This window comes from Trachymyrmex septentrionalis, unplaced genomic scaffold (genome assembly GCF_001594115.1).
Source record: "Trachymyrmex septentrionalis isolate Tsep2-gDNA-1 unplaced genomic scaffold, Tsep1.0 scaffold100, whole genome shotgun sequence".
Taxonomy (NCBI): domain Eukaryota; kingdom Metazoa; phylum Arthropoda; class Insecta; order Hymenoptera; family Formicidae; genus Trachymyrmex; species Trachymyrmex septentrionalis.
In genome coordinates, this window is record NW_017304125.1 from 289421 (window position 1) to 299733 (window position 10313).

Consider the following 10313-nt stretch of genomic DNA (forward strand, 5'->3'; position numbering starts at 1 on the left):
TAAGGATGTAAATAAGTTATATATTATTATTTTAACATAACAATAGGTAGACGTTTCGGTCAAGATTTGACCTTCTTCGGTACAATAAATACGTTAAAAATTAAACTAAAAACATAATTTGACTAATCAGAGTAATGATAGATAGTACAAATTTTTAATATTTCCTTATTATACGGAATTGTTCGCAATCGATCTAAGTGATTTAAGATAAATTTGAAACATTGAAATTAAATCAACTACAAAATTCGAATGATAATTATAACGATAGCCTGTACGCATTTTGTTATTTATTTATTATATGGAATTATTCGCAATCGATGTAATTGATTTGCGATAATAGTCATCACAATTATATGGATAGAAAAATTTTTTTTCCAGTTGCAAAGGTTTTTAATACTTCTTATCTTCAATATAAATAATATTTCAATTAAATACAGACAAGCCGCACGCGAAGAGACACACAAGTACCGAGTTCTATTGAAAAACAAAAATCAATTTAATAAGTGAGTTAATTATTATCATATTTTTATATAAAAAACAATTAATTTACAAAAATTGTTAATGTTTAAATTTACAAACGATTGATTATAAATTAATTAATCACAATACAATTCTCATATTCAAACACGGTATCTAATTTGTATTTTCCATTTCTTTTTATTCTTCGATAACATAAAAATCAGTACGTTCAGTGATATAAAAAAATCACGAATAAAATCTGTCTCGATAGATTAACAACGTCCGACAACGCATTTCTTGAATTCGTTTCCTCACTTTGATCGTAGCAAGCAGAAGCAAGAAAGCTCTTCGTATATCTTCGATATTAATTGCAAGCGTATCGAATTGAATGGATTTATCGACGTCACTTTATTGCGGGCGGTGCATTAATAACAAATTATCTGTGAAGGAACTTGTGCCGCAGTCAGGAATTTATCAGAAGTACAGTCAATAAGACAGATTATGGACAACGTATGGAGGCGGCAATTTGCTGACGATGATAATGTATCATCAACCTAATCCTTTTCTCGAATATGATCTCGCTTCTTGTAGGAATGACGTGTTGTAACATGAAGAAGAAACGGAAGGTTTCTGGCCGATTTCTTTTATTCATAAACTGTACAATATATGACAACAAATCGGAAATAACATATTAGTTTCAAAGGCATTAGTTTCAAAATTCATCGTGGCATATATCATATGTATATATATATAAATTTTAGAAAAACCGTTTCCCTATTGACTAATCGTTTATACGGTTTTTTTTATTAACGTACTGTATGAACGTATACGTGCACACGTACGCACACACGCACGCACGTATCCGCTTGACCCTGAACTTTCTAAGCTAATTTAAATTCTTGGCTAGTGCTCGTAGATGTACTCGGACTTCTTTCGTAACGACCTCGCCTTCTTACTTCCGGTGAAAACTCGCGATTCGCACGCAACTCGAGAAAGTCGAATCTATCCGCTATAGAGTGGAAAATTGCACAATGAACTAGATATCATTTCTGATATGTGAAAACCATGAGACTTTTTTTTGGTGATCTTTGTTACTTTCAATGCTGAACGGCATTGTTGTATACTTTTATGCATAATACTGGTTGAGGCACGATGAGGATTTTGATGTAGTCTAAAGTCTCACACGTTCTGAGAAATCTGCAAGACGGCCCACGCGAACGGAATAAATTCCTGTTGAAACAGACTCGATCGCGAGCGTAAACAATCGGAGAAAGTATCGCGCACGGTTGCAGAAAAAGGTGCACGCGAAAAGGTCGCTTCGATAACGAGATTGTGATACCATATTATATGTATAGTACGATCGCGTGGAGCGTTGATATATCATATACTTTCTCTACGACTGACAATCTGCATTAAATCATGTCTTATCTTTAGCATATTTATACGCCAATAAGATTTAATCAATACAATTTTTTACGATTAATAGCATTCTATTAATTATAAAACCGATTTATGTGACTTATTTGTTACACTTGTGTTACTTCGTACACTGTATGTTCTTATTTTGCAGTCACATTGTACAGAAATCGAAATAAGAGTAATTAAAAAGAAATCGACGGAAATTATATTGTTACGGGACAACGATCGATTTATCTTCGAATAATCATTATCAGAAAACTGCAAAATCTCGCGCATTCCAGAAGACTGCTAAGCGCGCATTGCTTGTGCTCGCATTGAATTTCTGTAATCGTCTTTTTCGCGCGGCCGGCGCATCAAGTAGGATGGCGCTGCCTTGGATCGTCCTCGTTATCCCCTCTTGATTTTCATTGCGGAAACGTCACCGCTCGCATCGGGGCGAGCAGGCTCCGGGTCGTTCTTTTCCACTTCGTTCCAGCTCGTTCATTCCCTGGGATTCGTAAGAGGTTGGGTTTTGGGGGAGAGAGAGAGAGGGGGAACATAAAGACGAGCACCGTGGCCGTGAACGTGGCTTCATTACTGGGAAACCTGTTAGTTATGCTAATATCGTCTTACAAACCCTTCATTATCGTTGATGAGCAATTAATACGCTTGCCTGGTCCTCTTGCTCGGCAGTGCTAATGCACTCTGAATGTCTCTCAATTACACGGCGACGTTGCCCGCGAAGCCGATCGAGATGGACGATTGAGATCCGCTTTTCTCCTGCCTTCTTTCTTTTTTCTTTCTCTTCCTATCGTTTCTATGCGCCTCTGTATTACTCCACGAAAGTGACGTTGCCTCTATCATTGGAACACCGTACGACATACATCTTCAATCATACGTTTCATGAATTCAATGAATTTCCATGTATCTATTATAATCTGGGTCAGGATGATACATTTTGCGCGATCAGACATCGAGCACATTAAAACTGGCGACAGCCGTGAGGAGAAAATTCGCGCAAGAAACGCAAGGCGTCGATGTACGAGGTCGTGCAATAAAGTGGGTGTGGTTGGCGTTATTGCACAAGTTCCTCGATACGGTAAAGCGAAGAAAAGGGCATACTTATTCAACGAATTCAACAGTGGGACAATCGGCTGCGAGTGATCTTTCAGTGATTTCGCAAGAATGCGCACTGTTGCGCACGTTAACGCCTCCCCAAGACTTGATGTTCCCAAATGCACGTATTATATTCGTTCATGCCGAATTCTGACGTTAAAGAGACAAACATCGCGTATTTCGGTTGTGAAGCAGGAACGGAGAAGAGTCATGCTCAACGGTACTCCCTGGAATCGAAGCGAATTGAACAGCGTAACGCAGAGATACGTGGGACGCGACGTCCGCAGACGACGAAGAAGGCAGGAAGAGAGAACCGTCGGAGAAAGAACGAGGACGTGAGACGCGATGGCTGGAGGAAGCCGCGCAATGGGGGGATGTTGATCTGGTTAGGCCGGTGCCAGTGAACGCGCCGGTCGTCGGGGTTAGGCTGACCGGTCGCCGTCGGCACGCCGATCGGCCTGGCGCGGCTTGGCGAGAGAAGGCGCGCGCGACGACCTCGACAGGGCGTGGCAGGTCACCGCACAGTGGCGCAGAATGTCGGACGAGTTTCCTCCGGATCTTGGCCGCACAACTTTCGAAGACTCCATTATATCTTCCTTGCACTGTATTATAATACGTAAACGCTATTCCGTTACGGTTTCAATTATCATTGAAATATTATGAAAATATTATGAAGTTAGATTAAAAATGTTTGAGGGTGGCTAAACAACAATTACAAGATATAAATAATGGCGAGCATACAGCCGCGGTAGTAGACGTTAACGCAAGTCATATATATTTAAAATTAACATGTAAATAAGTAGACGGTCGGTCGACCATCGTCAGTACAAACGAGAGGACGAAAAATAAAAAAACTTACAAAATAGATTTTAATTAAGCAAAAATCGCTAGTCCGAAGGTGCTACGATGAGATCGAAATAAAATTGCGTAAGAAAATTACTAAAAAGAAATTGCATAAAATTAAAAACGCAATGCTCGCAAGTTCATAGATGGTGAAATAATTGTTTCAATCGCTTGTGATATGAATTTACAGCGTGAATAGAAATCAAGAGAGAGAAATTTAACAATGTTTTAAATCTTCTGATGTAATTCTCTGTTATGAATCTTGTTTTCTTAAGAAGCGATGAGCAACTTCGCGTGAAAATATCGAATTTTCAAGTTCACGTATCTTATGGCATGAAATCTCACAAATATAACCCGGAGTAAGTAATGAACACTTTGAACACTGTTTAAAAATTATTTCCGACAATTATGAATTCCAAGTTGAATCGAAAACAAATAAAGCAACATGTTTGATCCCAGAAATAAAGTTTGATCTTAATTCTGAAGCGGATTTTATTGTTAAATAATAAATAGCGTTTATATTATATTAAATATTTGACAGAGACACAATCATCTAGTAAAATGTAGCACATTTTATATTTAATTTTATATATAATATATGAATTTTTTTAACGTATTTACATATTTCTTTAATATAATGTATTTAACATAATTACTTTTCATTATTTGACATATAAAATAACATGTCACAAACTGTTTATCTTTTTGTTTAAAATATACAATTTTGTCAAATATTATATGTTAACGCATTACAGAGATTATATAGAATTAAAAAGCTGATGTAATAACGTTATATCTCTATAACTCTATGCAATTACAAGTCATATTAATTGAATTTCGTTGATACGCGTATGTTTAATTTCTGTGTTTCTTACATTATATCTTTATAATTTAAAAATATTACAAATCGTCGATTTCTCTCTTTCTTCTCCCTCTCGCTCTTTCATATTTCAGGTTTTTGTCGATTAAACTTCCGCCGTGTGATCTTCAACTGCAGCCGTGAATGGATTATGTAATGCATGCGCATAACACCAGTCGATCCATGAACTTCATCCACTTGTTCATCGCGGGAGACAATGTTCATGCTTGTCGATCGATTACGGCGTGTCGGTGCGACGCGAATCGGTGGTTCTTACGCGCGCACCTTGTTGATACACCGGCGGCATCGTCCTTTCTCACGGAACAATTCCTCGCGAGGTCGCACGGTGGAACGAAAACACGTGTGTGGAATTTCTAGCGCGAGCCCGCCGACGCAAATTCTTAACCTCGGTAGACGTCCTCGTGCAGAATTCAGCGCGCGATCGCTGGCGCGCTTTGCCCTTCGCGCGAGCGCCGTTCTCCCATATAAGGGATCTTGGGATCGCAGCAGCTCGGTGATCTCCTCGGTGGCAACCGACAAAAGTTGCAGCGCGCACTCGCGCTCTCATTGGTTAACGTTTCGTTTACTTGTGTGACAGCAACTGCCCCGCAATCGTTCGGCATCCATTCGGCAGCGATGCAGTTACACGCCAACGATAGGTGAGATACACGTGTAATATATAATTCAACGTGTTAAAAGAATGGTGGGTTAGAGTTGAAACACAATGCCGTACGGTATTGTAATTTCCACAGGGTCGTACAAAGGGAGGCGATAAGTAGGAATACAATAGCAGCTACCAATCTGGTTCTAATTACTAGCTGAGCTTCTCACTTCGTGAGAGTCGAGTAATATCTCTCGATGAAATCCTCTTTTCCTGACGATATCAATTAAAAACCTCGATTTACTAAACTAATTCTTGTTACGAAACTTGAAAATACATTTGTTCATGGAAGAGTTGCAATAATGATTGGAAAGGAAACGAAACATAACGTAAAAAAGTCATCCGCAGATACTTATAGTTGCGCATGCGACAGAACCGTTTGAAGCTACGTCCTGAAACCTTGCTTATATCTATCTGCCATTTCGTAACACGACAGGTGTAATAATGACTGAGACAGTCATAAGTAGCTATGAAACGGACGCGACTTTTATGGCAGAGAACTGTTAAGAGCTTGTCCTGGAGTGATGTTGCGCGATGACTCAATGCCGTTGAATAATTAAAAAGAGAAAGAAATATTTTATGCGCTATAAAAAAATATTGTCCCCGTGGCGATATCGACTTTAAAGAAATTTCAGATTTCGTTGACAAATATTAGCACGAAAAGTCGTGACGCTTGATTTGTATGCATGATTTATACTTGTATAATGTAGGTGATTTATAAATGCGCCAATTTCGACCTGTGTCAATTTAATCGATAAATTAACAGCTGCAGAAATGGATATAAGCGAAACAGGTGTAACAGATGTTACCTTAATATTATATACTCCAGTTTATTATCATTCCATTACTCACCTTCGAACGATGAGTAATCTCTTTTAGCGGTTGATTGAAAAACCACTAGCGTTATAATTTCAAATTACTATAATCATTACAACTTGCTATAATTATCAAGGCTACGGCTAATTGCAGAGATCTGACATCGAGGCACTAATTTTCGTATTGCCTTCCGCACCTGCGTGCTTCAGGTGCAAAAAGTTGGACGGCCAGCCACCCGAGCGTCCAAGAACGAATTCTTTGGGCTCACTGCGTATAGTAGTTTAACGTGACGTGGTTCCGACTGAGTGATCTCTTAAGGTTACGAGAGATTCCTCGGGTCTGGGATTCGAGCTCGGCAAGAAAGGAGCCGTTATTTTTTGAGAATTCTCCGTCTTTTCCCAGGTCACGGTCGGATGCAACCTCGCGGATATTCTCGGAGTCTCTTTATCTCGAGATGAACTGACATTCACTAGCGTCGAATTTATGTTGTTTGTCGTCAACAGCACGCTTTTCTAAGCTTCTCGCAGTACTGTTGTTCAATGTTATGTTGTTCAATGTTATTCAAATTCACATGCAAAACTAAAGACCGAAGCAATTAAGAAAGTAAATCATGTCCGATTACGGCGTACGTAAGCAGTACGGCAATACTCTAAATGCGACATCTGCATGTACAATATTTAAACAAATAGACTTTATTATATATACAATGGATACAGCAGAGCTGTATTTATAAGTCGCATTTTCAGCAAAGAGCACCACAAGACGCACAATAAATATCGCAAATCGCAACGCGCATTTATATCGTTACACGAATGTTTCTATGTTCGCCAATTTAAATTCCGCTTAGCGCGCCTCTTGGCCCGCGGGCATATCTGATAAGTCCACGCGCATAATTTAAGTAGAGGGCACAACCCTCTCCACTCCCCTCCCCCCTCGCGTTCACAGTGACGCGCGAATAATTTAATAACACATGCTCCCGAGCATCCTCGCGAGCTCCTCTTGCGCCACGTCGACGCACGACGAGTTCGCAAGGGGGCCTAACATCGTGTTTGTGGAAGGTATAATTGATGCAGGACCAGCCGGGAGATCGCGTTTGCCCTTAAGAGTTTGGAACTGGGTGGAGAAAATATAGGTTGTCTTCGTTACCCAGCCTTTGGTGCGCGCCCGGTCGCCCGCGGTGCAACGCGAGGATGATATATTCGCTGCAACTGCAGCTGCGCTGCGCCATGCCATGCCATGCCATGCCATGCCATGCCATGCCATGCCGCGCCACGCCGCACCGCGTCGGTCGTTTCATGAGATTTCGAAACTGCCTGCTCGCCTCGCGAAAACAATGAAGCGTCTTCCTTTATCGTATAGCTGTGGGTGAATGCGTTTTTTTAACGTATGTGCAATCCGTGCTGAATGAATCGAGAGAGAGAGAGAGAGAGAGAGAGAGAGAGAGAGAGAGAGAGAGAGAGAGTCCATAAGTCATCTCCGCTCAACTCCGTTCTCTCTTTAGGAAATCAATAAGCTGTCAAATACGACTGTCTAACAGAGAAACTGTATTTTTGTAATATACAACTTGATTACGAATTTAGAGAAATTTCAATACATTTCCATGTAAATTGTACAATAACTTTCGAGTGCAATTGTTACGCGAATCGAACTGAACGGACTGAACTACGCGCGTAGCGTGACGAACGAACGGGGATGTGAAATTACTCTTTCTCTTAACGACTGGTTTTGGGTTTAAATAATACGTTTAGTTGGGAATCTGAGATTTTTCCGCACCGAACGAAGTGATCGTCCAGAGTTCAGTTTCACGGTGCGAACAGTTCTTGCCCGTGCGAATGACTTAACTAATTAGCGTTTTGCGCGAGGCGGCCGTGAAGAGGCGGCTTTTCTCGCGCGTGCCTGACTCCGTACCGTTAGAACCGCGAATGCATCGAGAATCCGAAACAGTGTGGGGCCTATTTACCGTAATCAATGACTGCGCGTTTTACTGTCGGCGATTATGCGAACCTCATTGTTACATCGAGATCCCTGGACTAGCGCCTAGCAGTATAGATTCCCTGTTGCGCGATGAATTCTCTTGATATTTCTTCGCGCGATGCGCACGTAGATAAATCGTAGATTAGAAGTCGCTTGGCGAAACGGTCAGTGAGCACCTACATTCAGCCCAGCGGCATGAATGCAACACCTGTTGGATTCCGAGTTCACAGCGCGTGTCATTACCAGTTGGACGATGATGAGCAAAAATCGTTTGACTCATAAAATGAAACAAACAATTACTTACACATCAAATTACTACAATTATTATGCACGAGATTCCCTGTATTTTCATCCGAAAGATATTCTTTCGGAAACCTCCTTAGAACGTTCAAAAGACACGGACTGTTCTTCGAATCATCTTTGGAGGTCTGCACTGCACGAGCCGATACTGTAAACTTAATTTACCTAAAGTTGTTACTTCAATTCAATTTAACATAATTTAACATTGTTTTGGCTTAACTTGAAGGACTTGGAAATGAATTTTTCGTTCGTTACAATACATTTAATATCATCGAAATCGATCATCGGAGTGTTGCGAATGTATAATAGGTACGTAAAGTACAGAGATCGACAAGCACTTTGTTTGGTGACAAATAAACCTCGCACTTGCCCTCCGAAAGCCGACCAATTAGACGCTATCTCTGCGAGTGAAGAGAGAGAGAGAGAGAGAGAGAGAGACCTGAATGCCCAGCGGCATGAATGCACGGCCTCGATCTCCACGTCGATCCCGATCCCCTCCTTCGGCGAGGGAGCCCGGCATGCGCGAGGAAGGAGACCGGTCTGCCGTTGCGTGTGCGGCTCGCATTACGGCCCGCTGAATATTTCATTCATAAGCGGGCCGAGCAATTACCGTATTCCACGAACGTGTGGTGCGCGCAAGGGACGTCCGCGATCGCGCTTACGTACACGCGCGCGTTGCATCCCGCGGTCGTTGCAGCCGCAATTACGCGAGGCGCGGGGCCCCCAGCGCGGTGAATGAAACGCGCATCCGCGCTCCTGTGCCCCCTTTTTTTCCATCTTCTTTTTCCTTTCTTCGCCCTTTGCCGCTTTACGTCCGCCTTCGGGCGCTTCGCGTCTTCCACCCCGCTCCTTTTCTTCCTCTTTTCCGAGATTTCCTCTCAACGAAAGGCGAAACAATCCCGACTTTTTGCACATTCGTCGACGGAAATAGCCGGCTTGCCTTTTCGTCGATCGTGTCTCTCGCGCGAGGCGAAATTCACGGGATTCCACGCGACAGCGAGGAGGTCGCAGCTGCCGCGCGAGGACGATCTTCGGCCGCGATTCGAGCCGGTCGGAGGTCGGCGCGCGACGCCGGCGGTACATGCGTACGTGTCCCGTTCCGCACGCGAAGGTATGCATTGGGGACCGGAATATACAAAAGAGTAGCGTTAAGCGGTAGTAACGAACGCTACTCTTCTATACATTCGCGTAACCAAAGTTTTAGATGCCGCGAATTCCAATAATATCTAGCATCACCGCTAACTTTTTGCACATTTATGAATGTAGATTCAAGTGCGATCATTGACGATGAAAAAAAATTAACGTTTACATAGTTAAACTTTAGCATATCATTATACAATAAGACTGCATCGATATTTGCAACACAAATCATCAGTGTGTGTGTGTGTGTGTGTATTAGGAAACAAATTTTTTTTCCCAGTTCTCAACTCCGCGCTCTTAGAATCATTTTGAAGACCGATGAAAATTCTTGCGCTCGTCTCAAGGTATACCGCTAATAACACGCTGCTACATTTCTGCTTGCAGAATTTCCGAGAGCACCGTATAGACGGCGCGGCACTACCGCTACTCTCGGAAAGCCATCTGACAGGCACGATGGGTATGAAGCTCGGTCCAGCCTTGAAGCTGCGCGTGATGTTGGCTCGGAAACTCGGTGCCTGCACGGTATGCTTGCACTGTGCCCACTGTCACCAAACGCCGCTACCGGCGTTAAGTGCAGCAGCCGCCGCTGCAGCGGTAACGCAACAGCAGCAGCAGCAGCAGCAGCAACAGCAGCAGCAGCAGCAGCAGCAGCAGCAACAGCAACAACAACAACAGCAAACGCCGGGTCGGCGACCCAGTAGCACTGGGAACTGACAAACAATGGCGGAGACTCCTCCATTAGGGTCT

At 42.4% G+C, this 10313-nt stretch overlaps 1 protein-coding gene across 2 annotated transcripts in view; it reads left to right on the forward strand.

Annotated features, from left to right (window-relative positions):
• Positions 1–10307, forward strand: part of LOC108754012 (circadian locomoter output cycles protein kaput-like) — a 126910-nt gene extending 116603 nt beyond the window's left edge. For both annotated transcript variants that reach the window (XM_018496055.1, XM_018496135.1), the window contains one exon: positions 9951–10307. In XM_018496055.1, the coding sequence (XP_018351557.1) occupies positions 9951–10280 (330 nt within the window). In that variant the 3' untranslated portion in view covers positions 10281–10307. The remainder of the gene's footprint in view (positions 1–9950) is intronic.
• The last annotated feature ends 6 nt before the right edge of the window (positions 10308–10313 follow it).